The 18,980-nt window shown below is 41.8% G+C and overlaps 1 protein-coding gene and 1 long non-coding RNA gene across 3 annotated transcripts in view; one reads left to right on the forward strand and one right to left on the reverse strand.

Moving 5' to 3' along the window:
- Positions 1-346: 346 nt before the first annotated feature.
- On the reverse strand, positions 347-6,168 carry LOC105464601 (uncharacterized). The gene is made up of 2 exons (XR_976888.3): positions 5,441-6,168; positions 347-506 (listed from the first exon to the last, which is right to left on the reverse strand). It is a non-coding gene; the product is annotated as an uncharacterized lncRNA (long non-coding RNA).
- Positions 6,169-6,679: 511 nt separating this feature from the next.
- The window catches only part of LOC105464597 (PAT1 homolog 1, processing body mRNA decay factor), a 32,259-nt gene continuing 19,958 nt past the window's right edge, over positions 6,680-18,980 (forward strand). The window contains exons 1-5 of one of the 2 annotated variants that reach the window (XM_011712610.3): positions 6,680-6,837; positions 8,723-8,834; positions 16,165-16,382; positions 16,692-16,772; positions 17,903-18,097. In XM_011712610.3, coding sequence (XP_011710912.1) covers positions 6,823-6,837; positions 8,723-8,834; positions 16,165-16,382; positions 16,692-16,772; positions 17,903-18,097 — 621 coding nt within the window. In that variant the 5' untranslated portion in view covers positions 6,680-6,822. Of the gene's footprint in view, positions 6,838-7,160; positions 8,643-8,722; positions 8,835-16,164; positions 16,383-16,691; positions 16,773-17,902; positions 18,098-18,980 lie in introns of those variants that run through there. The other variant, XM_011712609.3, reaches the window with a different exon arrangement.

The following is an 18,980-nucleotide window of genomic DNA, read 5'->3' on the forward strand; positions in this document are numbered from 1 at the left end:
AAGCCCTATGGAGATGTTAATGTAGCAAGGAACTGAGGTCTCCTATGAACAGCCAGGAAGGAACTGACACCTCTTGCCAACAGCCATGTAAGTGAACCATCTTGAGCACAGGTTCTCCAATGCTAGTGAAGACAATGCTAGTCATGGGTAAAATGCCAAACAGCATTGCATGCTACAGAGAAATCTTTCACGAAAGCAAAAGTCAACTGAGGTGGCTTACTTCCTTGTCTTATTTTAAGAAATTGCCATAGCCACCCCAACCTTCAGCCTTTATCAGTAAGTAGCTACCAACATCGAGGCAAGACCCTCCATCAGGAAAAAGATTAAGATTCGCTAAAGGCTCAGATGATCGTTAGCATTTTTAGCAATAAAGCATTTTTTAATTAAGGTATGTACATTGGGTTTTTAAAGACATAATGCCATTGTACAGTAGGCTATAGCATAAATATCACTTCTCACCATTTTACATAATAGATTCTCGATAAACATGTATTGAGTTGAATCCCCTGCAAAAAAAAAAAAAGTTTAATAGTTTGCCAAAGCATAACTTTCAAAAAGCTAAATAAAAATTATTCTCTTTCAATTATATCATGAGCATGTGTCAAAATATTTATGTATCTTATTAATGAAAAGAAACAGCAAGGTGGTGACGCTGATTCAAAGGAGGATACAAGAAACTATGAACTATATAGAGTGGGGGAAAATGCTGATTTTTTTTTTTTTTTTTGAGACGGAGTCTCGCTCTGTCGCCCAGGCTGAAGTGCAGTGGCCGGATCTCAGCTCACTGCAAGCTCCGCCTCCCGGGTTCACGCCATTCTCCTGCCTCAGCCTCCCGAGTAGCTGGGACTACAGGCGCCCGCCACCTCGCCCGGCTAGTTTTTTTTTTTTTTGTATTTTTAGTAGAGACGGGGTTTCACCGTGTTAGCCAGGATGGTCTCGATCTCCTGACCTCGTGATCCACCCGTCTCGGCCTCCCAAAGTGCTGGGATTACAGGCTTGAGCCACCGCGCCCGGCCGAAAATGCTGAATTAAGACTCAAAAGTTAAATATAACACTGGTTAATGTTCTGTGTGGCAATAAAACTGTCTCCTTTGAGATGATCTTTCCTACCAAAATGAAATTATCTCCACTGGACAAAAATAATTTGCAACTTGCTAATCTTCTATAAACTAATATCTAACTTTACTGAGTCTGGTCTCATTAATAATAAACACTAAGTCAAACAAGGTTACCTCTCTGTAGAACTTTAAATGACCTTTAGGCAGGCTTGTTAGATAATGCTCTTATTACAACACTGCAAGGCACACAACAATCCTTTTTCCTTATTTCCAAGTTTTGTATAATTTTTCTAAACGGACACATTCCCACTATCTATTAGTGAGCAATAAATGACTCTAAAACTTTGTGGTTGAAATGTACATATATATATAGCCACATGTGGTGGCACATGCCTGAAGGCTTGGCTACTGGGGAGGCTGAGGTGGGGGAATGGCTTAAGCCCAGGAGTTTGAGGTGGCAGTGGGCTATGATTGCACCATTGCACTGCAGCCTGTCTCAAAAAACAACAAACAAACAAAACAAACAATACAATTTGTGGCTTAAAACTACAACCATTTTATTCTTTTTTTTTTTTTTTTTTTTTTTTGAGGCGGAGTCTCGCTCTGTCGCCCAGGCTGGAGTGCAGTGGCGCGATCTCGGCTCACTGCAAGCTCCGCCTCCCGGGTTCCCGCCATTCTCCTGCCTCAGCCTCCCGAGTAGCTGGGACTACAGGCGCCACCACCACACCCGGCTAATTTTTTTGTATTTTTAGTGGAGACGGGGTTTCATTGTGTTAGCCAGGATGGTCTCGATCTCCTGACCTCGTGATCCGCCCGTCTCGGCCTCCCAATATTTTATTCTATATATGTATACATATATATAAAATACTTCTATGGGCCAGGAATTTGGGAGCAGCTTTACTGAGTGATTCTTCTGCTCTACATGGCATGGAATGGAGTCACAATGTTCGGCTGGTAGCTGAACAGGTGTGAAGAGTCCAAGACAGCTTCATACACATACTTGGTGTCTTGACCGGGATGGTTAATAAGCTAAATACAGCTGGACCCGCCTTCCTCTTTATGTAATTTCAGTAAATGTGATCTCTTCAGCAAAGCAGCCAGGTATTTTACACGGACTTACACTGCCAATCTTCTTAAAGGTGACCCAGAACTGGCAGAGCATCTCCACTTCCATAATCCATTAGTCAAAGCAGTTATAGCCCAGTCGAGAGTCAAGGAAAAGGGAACATAGATCCTACCTCCCAATGGGAGAAGTAGCAGGGTGTGCTGGTTTGCGCCTGTAATCCCAGCTATGCAGGAGGCTGAGGCCAGGAGTTTGAGACCAGCCTGGGCGACATAGTGAGACCCTGTCTTTACAAAAATAAAAAATAAATGAGCTGGGTATAGTGGTGTGTACCTGTAGCCCTAGCTATTCAGAAGGATAAGTCAGGAGAATCTCTTGAGCCCAGGGGTTTGAGGCTGCTGTGAACTATAATCACACCATCGCACTACAGCCTGGGCAACAGAGTGAGACCCCACCTCTGAAAAGTAAATAATAAAAACTAATCAGATAATTATTAAATGTGAGAACTGTCAAAGAATTGGTGGCCATGTTTAGTCCATCACAAATTTTGCCTTGTAAACAGTTATTTTTATTATATGGGTAAATCGTTTCCCCTAAGATCTGCTGCACTAAGGGTTCCCATTACTTTCTGGGAGGTTTGTCATAACTTTTTTCACTACATGAGAAATGACCCTGGGTGCAGCCCACTACTCTTTTCTCCCTCTATAACCCTGCAAGCACTAATGGACAATGTGGGGTTTCAAAGTGTAGTCACAGAACTAGTAGCATGGGCATAATGTGGCAACTTGTTACAAATGCAGATTCTCAGGCCTGACTTCCCTCCTACTGAATGTGAAACTCTGGGGATAGTGCCAAGTAGTCTATGTTTTCACAAGCCATCTTGGCAATTCTAAATGCATGCTAAAGTTTGAAATCAGTGTTTTAGAGATGTAAGTTACTTGATGAAAATATCTGAAACTAGTCTCACAAGAAAGTAAATTTTATGTCATTTTTTTTTTACATTTAGAAAAGAAACAGGCCAGGTGTAGTGGCTCACGCCTATAATCCCAGCACTTTGGGAGGCCGAGACAGGAGGATGGCATGACACCAGGAGGTCGAAGCTCAGTGAGCTGTGATCATGCTACTGTACTCTAGCCCAAGTAACTGAATGAGACTTTGGTTTTAAAAAAAAAAAAAAGTAAAAAAGAAACAATGCATAGTCTGTAAATACTATAATGGCTTACAGAACCTCCAGAAAGCACAGATAATGACAAAGAAAGCTGGTGTGGTGGCTTTTCTCTAACTGATGGCCTTCCTCAGTGGTCAATAACTTTTCCCACATACTTGGCATGCAGGAGACACCTCCCTTCTCCCACCCACTCAAGGGACACTTCCCAGAGATGTCATACCTTATGTCTAAAGAACCACCTGTGAAAAGAACTGGTACCTTCTCCATCTTAATAATGGGCCTATTAAGCAGCTCAAAAAGTATATATATATATATATACATACATTATTCTTTTTTTTTTTTTTTTTTGAGATGGAGTCTCACCCAGGCTAGAGTGCAGTGGTGCAATCTCAGCTCACCACAACCTCCATCTCCCGGGTTCAAGCAATTCTCCTGCCTCAGCCTCCCGAGTAGCTGGGACTACAGGCACGTGCCACCATGCCAGGCTAATTTTTGTATTTTTAGTAGAGATGGGGTTTCACTATGTTGGCCAGGCTGGTCTCGAACTCCTGACTCTCGTGATCCACCTGCCTCAGCCTCCCAAAGTGCTGGAATTACAGCCGTGAACCACCAGCGCCCAGCCTAAAAATACATTATTCTTTTAAAGGGACTTTCAATCTCCCTCACAGACAGGTGTAGAAAACGGGAAATTTTGCTGATCCTGTCTATGACACCTTGTTTTCTGCTCCTTTAATTCCTGCTCTACAGCATTTCTTTCCTTGTACTTTCTTTGGGTTTATTTTATAGTTAATTTATATTCAGCCTTCCCTATTTTCGTTCTCAGTCTCTCGAGTAGCTGCTGGGACTACAGGCACAGGTGCTAATACCACTAATACCAGAAATAATGCGGAGCAGCTAATAAAAAAAATTAACCCAGCTAAGTTTTATATTTTTTGTAGAGGCGCGGTTTCGCCATGTTACCTAGGCTGGTCTCCAACTCCTGAGCTCAAGCAATCCACCCAGCACAGCCTCCCAAAGTTCTGGTATTACATGCATGAGCCATCACACCCATCCCCTATTTTATTATATAAACTGTTTTGTCAGTGTCCTAAAAGTTTTGATATATTAATACATTTATCACTCAGTTGTAAATATTTTCTGCTTTCCATTATTTTCTCTTAAGTAGTCAATGGATTAGAGGGGTTTTTGTTTTGTTTTCGTTTTTGTTTTTTTTGAGAGGGAGTCTGGCTCTGTGGCCCAGGCTGGAGTGCAGTGAGGAGATCTCAGCTCACTGCAAGCTCTGCCTCCCGGGTTCACGCCATTCTCCCGCCTCGGCCTCCCGAGTACCTGGGACTACAGGCGCCCGCCACCATGCTCAGCTAATTTTTTTGTATTTTTAGTAGAGACGGGGTTTCACCGTGTTAGCCAGGATGGTCTCGATCTCCTGATCTCGTGATCCACACGCCTCGGCCTCCCAAAGTGCTGGGATTACAGGCGTGAGCCACCACACCCGGCCTAGACGGTTTTTTTTGTTGTTGTTTTGTTTTGTTTTGTTGAAAATTTAAGACTTTTTTTCCTAATCTGTTGTTACTATTGATCTTATATAATGATCAGAAAACATTATCTGCAAGATCAGGGATCAGCAAACTCTGTAAAGGGCCAAATAGTAAATATGTTACACTTTACGGGACACACTGTATCCCTTGTAACGACTCAATTCTGACTTTATAACATTAAAGCAACCAAAGACAATATGTAAATAAATAAGGTTGGCTGTATTCCAACAAAGCTTCCCTTACAAAAACAGGTGGCTGGCCAGATTGGGCTGTGGGCCACAGCCTGCTAACCCTTGATCTACATGGCACCAATTCTTTGGTAATTATTAAGAGGTACTGTTACTTAGTACTTGATATTTTATAACGTTCCATGCATGTTTGAAAACCAATATATCATCTTGTCCCTAGCCTCCTCCACTTCTTTAAAGTTCAGGCCTGGCCCATGTCAACATTTGCTTTTATCTTGGCAAAGTGATTAAGACACTGGGCTTTTAACAATCAGACAAATCTCAGCTACTAGCTTTGCCACTCGCCATTGGGTGGTTGGAGGCAAACTACTTAATGTCGCTAATTCTCAGGTTCCTCAACCATAAACTGAGAAAATAACAGTACCTACCTCATGGGGAGCACATAAGGAAGGATTCAATGAGACAATCCATATAAAGCGCCTAGCAGAGTCCCAGGCAGCCTTCAATCGTTAGTAGTAGTGTTAACATCATGAGGCAGGTGTAATTATACCCATTTTACAAGAAACTAAGACTTAGAGAGGTTTCGGTAAGTCGCCCAAAGTTTCCTAACCAGTGGCAAAGCACGAACTCCCACCCAGAACTTTTCACAAATTCAACGTTTCCCGTACTCAAACTGATGCAGATACACTAACATTTAGGAGATTTACTGTATGCCATTCCGAGGCGAGGCTGCATTTTAAGACGCCCAGGGAAGAAACGGATTGCGAAATCCACAAGAATTCACTCTTTGTGGTGCAAGTTTTGTCTGAAGGGAAAGGGGCAAGAAGGGCATGGAACGTGCTAGAAGTAACAAACCACCCAACAGAATTCTGGAACCAGGGGTCCGCAGCTTCTAAGCTGGACACATTCCTCTCTAGGTTCGATCCTCTAAGGAAGTGGCGTCACCCAGCGGCGCATCCCGGCCCGAAGACCCTGCTGCTGCGTGGCCCGCAGCCCATGGCCTGCTGCCCTTCAAGGCTCTGCAGCTCCTCGCGCCTGATGAGCCTGGCGCCTAAAAATACCACCCTAGTTAAACCTCCCAGAACCTGTCTTCGGCATTTCAAAAAAAAAACAAAAAACGGGCGCCGTCATCGTTTAGAGCCACATAAATCACAGCCCTGACCTGCTGCGGATTCAGCAGGCGACGAGCCACTGAAAGTGGCGAAGAAGTCCGCCCCTTTCGAAGACGAGCAACTTTCCATTCTTTTTTCCCTGCGCAAGGCGCAGATCGTAACGTGGAGACCCCCGAGCAACCCCAAGAGTGAGTGGGACGTTGGAAAAACAGCCAGGGAATCTCCATGTTTCCCAGCCCAGGCTAAGCCCAGGATTCTTCAGAGCCATACCCTGTGACAATCACAAGGGTTTTCTCCGCCTCGCGGGTGACGGAGAACTCGTGACCTGCCCCTCAGCTCCAAGCCGAGCGCCTAGCGGGCGCGGAGAAAGAGGGGGCGGAGCTGCAAGCCCAGATCACCAGGCAGCCGACGACGGGCAGCGCGTGCGCAGTCTCTCGCCACGGGACCTCCTTCCCGCCGCTGAGACTAGGAAGCAGGACGCCAAATCTGTCCCTGCGCAGCCGCCGCCGCCGGGCGCCGAGCCGGGTGGCCGCCCTGCCTGAGGCGCGCCTGCGCACGTCTCCACGCACGCTCCGGCGTACGGCGGCGGCCAGGGGTCGCGAGCCGGTTGAGGACCCGCGCGCGGAGGAGCCGGGGAGTCAGCGCTTCTTCCCTCCCTCCCCCTCTCCCCTCCCCGCTCCCTGCCCCCCTCCCCAAGAATGTTCCGCTACGAGGTGAGCTGTTGCGACCGGAAGTGACCCCTCCCTCCCTCCCGCGCCCCTCTCCCTCACTCCCCCTCCGCACGCCGGTCCCGTGTTCCTGCGGGGCAGGGGGCGGGCTGGGGGAGTCGCAGGACTTAGCTGGACGCGACTGGCCTGGGGTCGCGGGTCTAATTCTAGGGCTGGGAGCTGGCTTCAGGGGTCGAGACAGTCCCATTAGTTGCCGCTGGGGAAAGTTGGCCTCCGTTTTGGGGTGGGGAGGGCCCGTTAAGTGCTGTAACCAGACCACACCCCCGCCCCCACCCCTAGAGGAGCCATCGAGGGTACAGTATTGCATCTACCCGGGTGCTTTTCTTGAGTAGGAGTCACCCGGGAATTCCCTGAGCCGAGTTTCCCGCCCTGGACCCGGAACCACCCCCCACCCACCTCCACTCGAATTACACTGACACACACCCCATTCACACAGGCTACCTTCAGGTCAAGGGGGCCTGGGCTTGCCGTTGGACTAGGGCCCCAGCCCGTTTACTAAAGAGGGCTCCGAGTTGGGAGGGGGGCGTGTCCAGCAGAAGTTCCCTCTGAGCTAGTGCTGGGCGACGTGGGTTTGGTGAAGGTCCCGGGAATGTAGCAATAGCAACAAACAGTGCTGACCCTGTCACCAACTCACTGTATGACCTTGAGCGACTCCTAATCTCTGGACGTAAACTTTCTGGGTTTGTAGCATGAAAGAACTGATGTAAATGATCCTATTTTTAATTGAAAAAGCAGTGATTTGGTAAAGTAGATCTTTGTGATTTGGAAGGGAGTGCTGCTGGAAGTTGCCTTTGATACGAAGGCAGCTGCATGCCTATTTGCATAAATTTGGAAGGGCTCTGGCAGGAGAATAATGCCCTTTGACCTAATCTTTCCTTTGTAAACAGGGTAGCTAAGAGGTAGCCAGGCAAGGTGTATCACAAACGTATCTACTGATCGACTATGGAATTCTGATTCCGAATTTTTGAAAATTGAGGACAGATATACTTAATAGGAATGATCCAAGACCAAACCGAAAGGAAAACTTGGAGAATAAATCAGTTGAGTAAAATTGAAGTGAAGTTAACCTACCTAGGATGTGGTGACCTCTAGCCTTTGTTCGATAATCTGTAATCTTTGCCTGCTTTGATCATCACAACTCTCTGCCATAGTTGGTATAGTCCCTGCATTACGATATAAGAGACTGAGCCTTACAGCCTAGCACACAGCCTTAGACACAATAGGTTGTATAAAGGTATTTGATGAGCTAATTAGAAATTTTCTGAGTTGCCCATGTTCACACTGACTGTAGAAGTGGAGCCAGAACTTGAACTTGTCATATCACAGCTTTTCCAGAGTTCATTTTATTGTGGTTGAAGACCTAACTTTAATCACTAGAGTTTAGGCCTATAGGGAAGATAAAAAAAGATGGAAAATGAAGACAAAGCTTTGAAAGGGAATAATAGTTGAAAACATGACATGAATATAATGAGAAAGATGAGAATTTTGCTAGAAAAGATACATAAAGATACAAGAAAATAAAGGGTTCATTATTAGGTGTCCTCACTTTTCCAACCAGTGATATAAGGGAAGTTGTGGACTTAATTTCTTGGTTGCATGAGGAACTGCTGTTAGTGGATTCTTGATAAAATAGAGAAATGGAATGCTGTGAGGTGGGGCGAGAATTAAATAAGGAATAGGAAATAGAAAGTGAAAGAAAGCTGATGAAATCTTCCAGTGTCAGAAATTGGGAAGTAGAAAATGCCATCTTTACAAAAAGTCATAATGAAGCAATTATGTTCATTGAGAAGGTAAGATGAACATTTTTAGAACCTTTTTAAAATGAGGGTGTGAATTTCATGAATAACTAATGTCGTTCCTCTTTTTTTAGTCTTTGGAGGATTGTCCTCTGGATGAAGATGAAGATGCATTTCAGGGACTGGGAGAAGAAGATGAAGAGATTGATCAATTCAATGATGATACATTTGGGTCAGGTGCAGTTGGTAAGTGACATCTTTCTCTTATTATATCATCTTGGCTTCTTGCTCTTTTCAAGTGCTGTCTTTTAGAAGTGCTTTATCTTATTAGGGGTAACCTCATTCACTAACTTGGCAAGATATTCTTCTATTCCTCATCTTAGTCAGAATGTTTCATTCTTCACTGCAAACAGCACCTATCCTGATCCTCTGAGTATCTTTTTGCCTCACCTCTAAAATCAGGTATTCTGTAAGCCTTGCCCCTTCCAGCTATATGATCTATGGCTACAGGTTGCCCCTATGAGGGATTCAAATGTTTAGAGAAGTAAACATTTAAGAGAGATTTAAAGTAATCCTAAATGAGAGGAATTTTTATTTGTATGACATATAACTTAAGGAAAACTAGTGTACTAGTAGAAAAGTATGTGGGTGTATGTGTTTTAAAATTTAGTCTATCACTAGTATATTATATAACTTTGCAACTTATAGTATCTTCAACAAAACGTAAAGCTTTTTATACCAAGAATTTTGGGGGTCAAGAAAGGTCTCATAAGTTAGAAAAGTATGCACAGATGAAATTTTGTTCATCCCTGCATATAGATACATATTTTTTATTTATTTATTTATTCTTTTTTGAGATGGAGTCTTGCTCTATCACCCAGACTGGAGTGCAGTGGCATGATCTCAGCTCACTGCAACCTCCGCCTCCCAGGTTCAAGCAATTCTCTTGCCTCAGGCTCCCGAGTACCTGGGATTATAGGCACCTGCCACCACACCCAGCTAATTTTTGTATTTTTAGTAGAGACGGAGTTTCACCATGTCGGCCAGGCAGGTCTCGAACCCCTGACCTCATGATCCACCTGCCTCGGCCTCCCAAAGTGCTGGGATTACAGGCCTGACCACCGCGCCCAGCCTGTAGATACATATTTTAAGAGTTGGGAAAAGTTTAAAACCTAAAGAGCCAAACTAAGCTTACAGACCACAGGGTTATAAATACCGAGATGGAAAATTTAGAAAGCAAGCTTATAACGTTCAAGAACACATGTTACTTAGAACAGGTGTAGAACAAGTGGAGTAATAAGTTAAAATTTAAACTTTTAAACTATATACATATACATATACATATGCATATACATATACATATACATTTGATTTGAGACAGAGTCTTGCTCTGTCACCTAGAAAAGTGCAGTAGCATGATGTTGGCTCGCTGCAGCCTCTGCCTCCCCAGTTCAAGCAGTTCTCCTGCCTTAGCCTTCCAAGTAGCTGAGAATACAGGCGCCCGGGTAATTTTTGTATTTTTTTAGTAGAGACAGGGTTTCTCCATTTTTGGCCAGGGTGGTCATGAACTCCTGACCTCAAGTGATCCCTCCTCAGCCTCCCAAAGTGCTGGAATTACAGGTGTGAGCCACCGCGCCTGGCCAAAACTATATATTTTTAAGCAAATGAATAGGTAAGAGTCAATGCAGATATGTTTGCTTAGACTTGGTGCTGGAAAGCAGCAATAAGAGTGTTTATGTTCAAATGTATAAATATGTATGATTCTTTGGAGTCACAACACTTCTGTCTGCAACAAATGCTCCAAGTTAAGTCATAAGGAAGAAGAGAAAATTTAGCAATAGTTGGTAATCCCAAGATGTTGAATATCAAAAACAAATAAGAGACCTTAAAGTATTATAATGGTCACTGGTTTTGCAGTGACCTAATACATTTATTAAAGCTTAGACTGAATTGAATAAACTGGCAAAAATGAAGGTGTTTTAATATTGTCAGTTATTTGTAAAATTCAGTAGATAACTAAAACTTTGTTATGATTAGAAGCAGCAAGAAAAGTGTCGAAAGTGGAAGCTAGACTCATGATGGAAGGGAATCAAAGACCTTTTGGATTATAGGCATGGGTTGGCAGATGAGATTGTCCAGGAGGATAACTTGATCCAAGATGCTATTCTCTCTCTCCATGGAGATCACAGGCAAAGAGATGTAGAGTGGAATTACAAAAGCAGGAAACTGATGTGAATTGCAAATTATATTTGGAAGGTAGTTTAGTGATGATCAGTAGAACACAATAAGCTATTTGTGGTAGCTCAAGCCCACAGCTCTCAGCACTTTGGAAGGTCAAGGCAGGAGGATCACTTGAGGCCAGGAGTTCAAGACCATCCTGGGCAACATAGTGAGACTCTTTCTCTACAAAATTTTTTTTGAAAAATATCCAGGCATGCTGGTATGTGCCACTTAGGAGGCTGAGGATCCCTTGAGCCCAAGAGGTCAGGGCTGCATCAGCTATGGCGGTGCCACTACATTCCAGCCTGGGTAACAGAGCGAGACCTTGTCTCTAAAAAGTTAATTATCAAATAATTTAAAAATAGAATACCATAGAAGCTACCAACACGTGCTTGTTTCTGGAACTCTTTTTCTATTAAAATACTGTACTGAATGTTAACCATTTTTTCAACAAGTTCCTCAGTATTAAAATGAATTAGCTAGAATTGATTTATAGACATTAAAATGAGGCAGCATTGACTTCCAGAGTGCTATGGACAGTCTTTTTTTCCTGAGTTTCTATTTTTTCTCGTAAGATGGGAATAATATTGCCTTAAAAGGATGTTAGAGTGTCCAGAACTGTATTTTATATGACGGGGAAGAAGGAAAGTGCACATGTGCTGAAAAAGCCATTAGGTTTACACAGTAAAAGAACAGGTAGTACAAAGTAAAGGCAATGAAATGGCGTATGATTAACCCACTTTGTACCTTAGGGCCAAAGGGTGATTAGAAGGACTTTTTGCCCAAGAAAGTTTATAATGGAGAAAAGATTTCCAAAGGTGAGCCCTTTCCCTTGAGAGTGTAATGTACTTGAATTGTAAGATCTTAATTCTTCATAACAGCTTGGTGTAAATACTATAAAAAGAAAATTGTTTTCCAAGTCAACCTGTGACTTCTTTGATACTCGTCTACAGGTTGATACAAAGCTGGTATAGAGAGTTTAAATCTAGAGGTGAAATGTCAGACTTTGACATTTGTTTTGATTTTATGATTTTTAATTCATATAGTGGGCATCTTGAATAATACCTGCTGTGGACATTTTAGGTCATTGGCTACAAATGGTCACCTTTCCTTAAGAAACTAGTCACTCTCTTCTGCATGAAAAATGTTTGCATCATCTAAGAGCAATAAATAGTGTTGCAGTAATCCCAACTCCTCTAAAAATAAAAGCTTACACTTAGCATGGTGCTTATTATGACTAGGCACCATTCTAAATGTTTTACATATATTGTTAATCCTCACAGCAACTTTGTGAGATAGGTACTGTTACTATCCTCATTTTAACAAATGAGGAAGAGTGACGGGTTAAGTAACCATAAATATAATTACTGTAAAGTACTAGTTATGTTAAATAGTTTTTGGGGACTCTTTGGAAATCTCCTGCCTCCACTTGGAAGGGATCACCCTCCTTCCTACCTCTCTTTTATTGATAGCTACTATAGTCTTTAGAGATAAAGATTGCCTTGAAATTAAATCACTTCTACTTCCTTTTTATTTTGTTTTCATTCAAAACTATATCTGAGACAGGCTTCAGGGGTTGTTATTACAAGTATAAGTTTATAGAAGCAGCCAGAAATTCAGTAACACACATCAGGGTATAGGTTAGTTCATTATTACAGATAGTCTCTTTCCCTTCATTTCTCTGTTACTCTTTTGCCTATCTTTTATCATTTTGACCAATAATGGACTCAGGTCAAGCACTGGCATATCTAAGTAACTATATTTTTAGGTCATTTGAAAAAGATACAGGGTGAAGTATTCTTTTGCAGTAAGGGCATAAGATCTCTAAAATACTACTTCAGATAATTTTTTACAAGAGTAAGAAAAATCTAAAATGATGATAGTATTTTATGGCATAGATTCCTTTGCTTACGTGTGTAAAAATGTAACATTCAATTCACCAGAGATCTATTCTCACAGAATATGGCAACTTAACCAATATTTTAAAAATATTATTATTAAGGAGAAGTAGATTATCCATATTTGATAGGATTTGGTAAAGTTAGCAAGCATGAATATGGGAAGTAGTGACAGACAAGCATGCAAATTAGAACTCTACTGCATTAGAACAAATCCACTAACAAATTAACTTCTTAAATTTGGGAAATAAATGTTTTTACAAATCCCTCAATTCAAGATGATAGATTCCCACTCTTGTGACATTGCTAAGTTAGTAAAGTTACAAAAAACAATTTATCCTGTCTCAGCTTACTATTCCTTACCAAGGATGACATAAATATGAATGTCACATTTGGTTTTTAATTATATTCTTCTTTAAGTATTTTCTTTCAGATGATTAGTCATTTAAATTAATACTGTAATTTTCATTTAAAGTGGATTTTTCCATTTTTTGGAGCACATCAGGATAGACTTATCAGAGACCATCATCATAAAATAGCTACCTTAAATTCTTTTTTGTAAGATGACAATTTAGGAGAAGAGTGTCACCTGACTAGTCACTCAGGTAAGAGGAAACTGTTGGGTAGGCAAAAAATACCACATAATTATAAAGAAGACCCAGGTCCCGGAGGCTTAGGTAAGGATATTTTTATAGCTTTTGCCCGCAGCCTTTATCCTAGTGATGGCAAAGTGATCCTCAACGTAAGGAATCCCTTACCACAACTAATACACTCAAATCTACCACAGTGTCCCCAAACTAGACAGTGGGTCCTGTGATACCAAAATTATATATTTGAAAGTCCCAATTCCCTCACTCTGCGGATCACTAGTATTATGTGATACCTTGTTGTATGATAAAAAAATACATATAGCAAATTTTAACTGTTAATATAATCTGATTCTAAAAGGAAGTTAGTCTATTTAAAGTCACATAAACTGTTAAGATATGTTTGATGTTCATTACAGTATTAATTATTATATTGGAAAATTGTAATTAATCCAAATATTTACCAGTAGGGGATAAATTACATTATAGTTTAGCAATAAAATATAATCTTATGTAGGTATTAAAAAGAATGAGATAATATCAGTAGTTATGCCTGTGTGCATGCATGAAAAGATGTCCAAGACATATTGCTTAAGTAAAAAGAAACAAGTTAACTTTATAAACTTAACACAACTTAAAACTATTTAAAACTTAACACAGCTGTGGAATTATGGGGAACTTTCACTTAAGTGACGTGTGTTTGAATTTTTTAAACATGTATTTTCTTTGAAAGCAGAAAAGAGAAAGTCCTGTTTGTGTTATGACCTGTTATCCCTGTCTGTTGAATTATATAAAACATGTAACTAAAAAAGAATACCATATAACATGTACAAAATAATACTTTTTGTGGATTAGAAAGTAGTGCATTTTGAGATGAGGTAAAGGAAGAAATAAAATGAAAGGATTATTTAGGAGTAGGAATGAGGAGGAAGAAGTTTCGCATTTGAATACCTGAAAAGAAAGGCCGGATGCGGTGGCTCACGCCTGTGATCCCAGCTCTTTGGAAGGCCATTGCCGGTGGATTGCTTGAGCCCAGGAGCTCAAGACCAGTCTGGGCAACATGGGGAAACCCTGACTCTACAAAAAATACAAAAATTAGCCTAGCGTGGTGGTACAAACCTGTAGTTCCAGTTACTTGGGAGGCTGAGGTTGGGGGATCACCTGAGCCCAGGAGGTCGAGACCACAGTGAGCCAGATCACGCCATTGCACTCTAACCTGGGCGACAGTGAGACCCTGTCTCAAAAAATAGAAATAAAAAAGAATACTAAAAGAAGCAAAACTGTGAGTACAGCTTTCCTGATGGAAGCAGAATGGAATAAGATTGGAGAGAACTGGAGTGAAATGTGATGGAAGTAAGGTCTAGCTCCACAGCAGCTGATAGAGGGTTCTGAAGATTGTCATCTGTGCTGTAATGGGATTCAAAAACAGAAAAAATGATGCCAACATACCAAATGCAAAAATAACCTTAGTGTCAGTGCTACAGACTTTATAGTAGTGTGCAGTAATAGCAGACATAGTTAAAATAAAAAAGGAAATGCCCCTTCCTCTTCCCCAGCCTGTTTTCAGCACAGCAACCAGAGTGATTCTTTTAAAAGTTAAGCCAAATAAAAATTTTCATTGGCATAGTGGCCCAGAATGAGCCCCCTCCTCATGACTTTTTGACCTCATTTTCTTCTACTCTCCCCACCCTGCTTATTCCATTCCAAACACAGTCCTCCTTGCTGTTTCTCAAAACCGTCAATCTCTCACCTTAAGGCCTTTCTTTATACTGACTGTCCCTCTGCCTGGAACCGTCTTCTCCCAGATACCCAAATTGCTAACCCTCTTACTCTTCAGAATCTTTGCTCAAATGTCATCTTCTCAATGAGGCCTACCTCTGACCATCTATTTAAATTTGCAATCTGCCTTTCTTCCTTTATATTCCTATAGCAATTTCATCTTCTGGTATAGTATCTAATTATTATGCTTATTGTCTGTCTATCTCTTTCCTGCTTGCATGAAAGTGTTACAAAGGCGGAATCTCTGTCTTTTTGTACACCAGTGTATCCCATGCATCTAAAACAGGGCTTGTCACAGAATAGATGCTTACCAAATATTTACTGAATGGAACAAATGGATTCAAAAGCATGTAAAGAATGTGGCACTTATAATCTAAAAGAAAGTTGTGTGCTAATGCTATGAGTTTTAACTTCCCTTTAAAGTTTTTGCTTGAAATGTCATAGAATCTCAAAACCAACTAGTAGTACTATACATATCTATCACCAGTTTAGGAAACAGTTTCAGAATATAGTTTGGACATTATTGATGTTTTAAGCTATTAATTCACATTTTTGAATTTTATTCCTGGTATAATGTTATTTGCTTTTAATAGTAAAAAGCACACTTTTATGTCCCTTAGTTTAAACCTTATATCCTGTTTCTAAGTGGAAACTTAACTTTCTGCCTATCTTCTGGAATTATTCATTTGGTTAACAGAATTGTGTAGGCCGGGCATGGTGGCTCATGCTTGTAATCCCAGCACTTTGGGAGGCTGAGGTGGGTGAGGTGAGTGGATCATTTGAGGTCGGGAGTTCGAGATCAGCCTGGCCAACATGGTGAAACCCCACCTCTACTAAAAATACAGAAATTAGCCAGGTGTGGTGGCGGGTGCCTGTAGTCCCAGCTACTCCAGCTACTCGGGAGGCTGAGGCAGAGAATCGCTTGAACCCGGGAGGTGGAGGTTGCAGTGAGCTGAGATCACGCCACTGCACTGCAGCCTGGGCGACAGAGTGAGACTCTGTCTTAAAAAATAAATAAATAACAGAATAATTGTGTAAAACTTTTTCGTACCACTATGAACTATTTCTTACATCAACTGTGTCATCTTATAGATGATGATTGGCAGGAAGCACATGAGCGCCTGGCTGAATTGGAAGAAAAGCTACCAGTGGCAGTTAATGAACAAACAGGCAATGGAGAGAGAGATGAAATGGACTTGTTGGGTGACCATGAGGAGAATCTGGCAGAAAGGCTCAGTAAGATGGTGATTGAAAATGAACTAGAAGATCCAGCTATCATGAGGGCAGTGCAGACCAGGCCAGTTTTACAAGTAAGTAAGTTACTCTGATTTGAGAACTATAGCAGACTAAAAATTAAAGTGAAGTATTGAACTTTGCCATTTTATTTTATCTATTCTAATGAGAGATTTACATGTGCCAGAGAAAATTGATAATATATTTCCTGTTGATAGCAGTTCTAGAGATAAAGTTGGGGAATAATATATATTCTGGAGCCCCATAATTTCTTATTCTAAAGCAGCTTGAGGCTCTTTTGGAACCTTGCTCCCCAACAGCAGAGAAGTCACCCAGAGAGTATACAACATTTCAGACTTTGTGTGTATGTTTTCCTTTTTTGTTAGCCCCAACCAGGAAGCCTGAATTCCAGTATCTGGGATGGATCTGAAGTTCTGAGGCGAATCCGAGGACCACTGCTTGCTCAGGTATTAAATACTTTCTCTTTATATAAAATTTCTAATATCCAAAAATTTTAAGTGGGTTCCTGTTGTCATCCTTTCCTTACTGAAGGGATTTATAGGTCTTTCATTTGCTAGAATTATGTCAACTACTGCATCCAGCACTTAGCTATGCCTTTCTTTAGCCTCCAGGGTAAAGGTTGCAAGGGAGCCATTGGAATTTAAATTTGTTAGTGTATGATTATGATTTGAATCACTTAAAAAGTCTTTTCTGAGCCAGGCGTGGTGGCTCACGCATGTAATCCCATCAGTTTGAGAGGCTGATGCGGGCGGATCACTTGAGGTGAGGAGTTCGAGACCAGCCTGGCCAACATGGTGAAACCCCATCTCTACTAAAATACAAAAATTAACCTGGTGTGGTGGTGGATGCCTGTAATCCCAGCTACTCAGGAGGCTGAGGCAGGATAATCACTTGAACCTGGGAAGTGGAAGTTGTAGTAAAGCAAGATCGCGCCACTGCACTCCAGCCTGGGCAACAGAGTGAGACTCCATCTCAAAAAAAAAAAAAAAAAGTCACTTCTATGCAAAACTCTAGGGACAGAGAAGTCATCAGTGTTTACTAGTGGTTGGGCATGGCAGGAGGAGTTAACTGCAAAGGAACAATACAGTGGAATTTGTGGGGAGTGATACAGCTGTTCTTGCTCGCTCTCTTTTTTTTTTTTGAGACCAAGTCTTACTGTGTCAACCAGGCTAGAGGGCACTGGTACAGTCATAGCTCTCTGTAACCTTGAACTCCTGGGCTCAAGTGATCCTCCCACCTCGCCTCTTGAGCAGCTGAGACTACAGGCACATGCCACCATGCCTGGCTAAGTTTTTTTATTTTTGTACAAATGAAGTCTCGCTGTGTTACCCAGGCTAGTCTCAAACTCCTGGCTTCGAGTGATCCTCCCACCTCAGCCTCCCAAAGCGCTGGGATTTCAGGCATGAGCCACTTACTTACCAAACTCAGAGAACCATATACCAAAAAGTAAATTTTACTATATGTGAATTAAAAATAAAGTTTAAAAATTTCTTAAGGTGTTTTTGGCATCTGTAGAGATTACTAAAACGTATCAAGTTAGTTAATTTCTATTTTATTTTACCACTTCCTCAATTAGGAAATGCCTACAGTGTCTGTATTAGAATATGCCTTGCCTCAGAGGCCCCCCCAGGGTCCAGAAGATGATCGGGACCTTTCTGAACGTGCATTACCAAGGCGGTCAACTTCACCTATCATTGGCAGTCCTCCTGTTAGAGCTGTCCCCATAGGCACCCCACCTAAACAGATGGCTGTACCCAGCTTCACCCAACAGGTACCTCTCATTAACAAGCACACAGCCCAGGATATTGGGAATCTGGGCAAAATTATTTGGAAAATTGGTGATGTTGGGTGGAGGGTGGAAATTTTGGGTAGGCATTAGATTAGAAAGAAAAATAGCTAGTTAGAGGATAAATTAGTACAAATAAGAGACACATTCCCTGATACCCTTTGCTGCTGCTATTGCTGCTGCCTTTTAATCGGGGGAGAAAAAATGGTAGTTAGCCACATTTAGCACATATATCCTTTTTAAAGTGTTTTGCTGGCTGCCCAAAACATTGTCAGAGAGATAACTGAAAGCTGGGGGGAGTGGGAACACACAGCATTGTCCACATCCCTTTTTACCTTTAAGATATCCCTGCTTTCCCTAGAGCCTGTGCAGTCCTGTTCCATAGACTTTCCTCCACCTGAAACCAGCAGCTGAAAAGGAAGGCCAATTTGGAAGGTATGGGGGGAGGGTGGTGTTGGTATGGCCTAGTTAGGCTCAACATCCTATGAAATGGTGGAGTCACAATGTATCACAAAAGTGCTGAGCATGGCGGCCATATCACAGGGGCTTCAGAATAGGACTTAGTTAATCCTCCAGCTTTCTTATCATTCCTTCTCCCTCAGTGCTACCAAAATATATCCTCTTGGAGAGAATTTGCAAGTCAGAATATCTGCTGGTATCTCCCTCAGACAGCATGGAAGGGTGGGGATAACTGGAGAATTAGCTAAATCTTCCTCAGTTAATGCTGACACTGTACTTGATTTGTGAGAGAAAGTGGCCCAAGGTTCTGTATTTGAACCTGTAGCCATAGCAATTTGCTTAGAAGTAGGGCTTTGCATTGAGTTCTGTGTCTCTACCAGTACTTGAGGGGAGGGAGTGTAGGTGGAAG

This window comes from Macaca nemestrina, chromosome 12 (assembly GCF_043159975.1).
Source record: "Macaca nemestrina isolate mMacNem1 chromosome 12, mMacNem.hap1, whole genome shotgun sequence".
Taxonomy (NCBI): domain Eukaryota; kingdom Metazoa; phylum Chordata; class Mammalia; order Primates; family Cercopithecidae; genus Macaca; species Macaca nemestrina.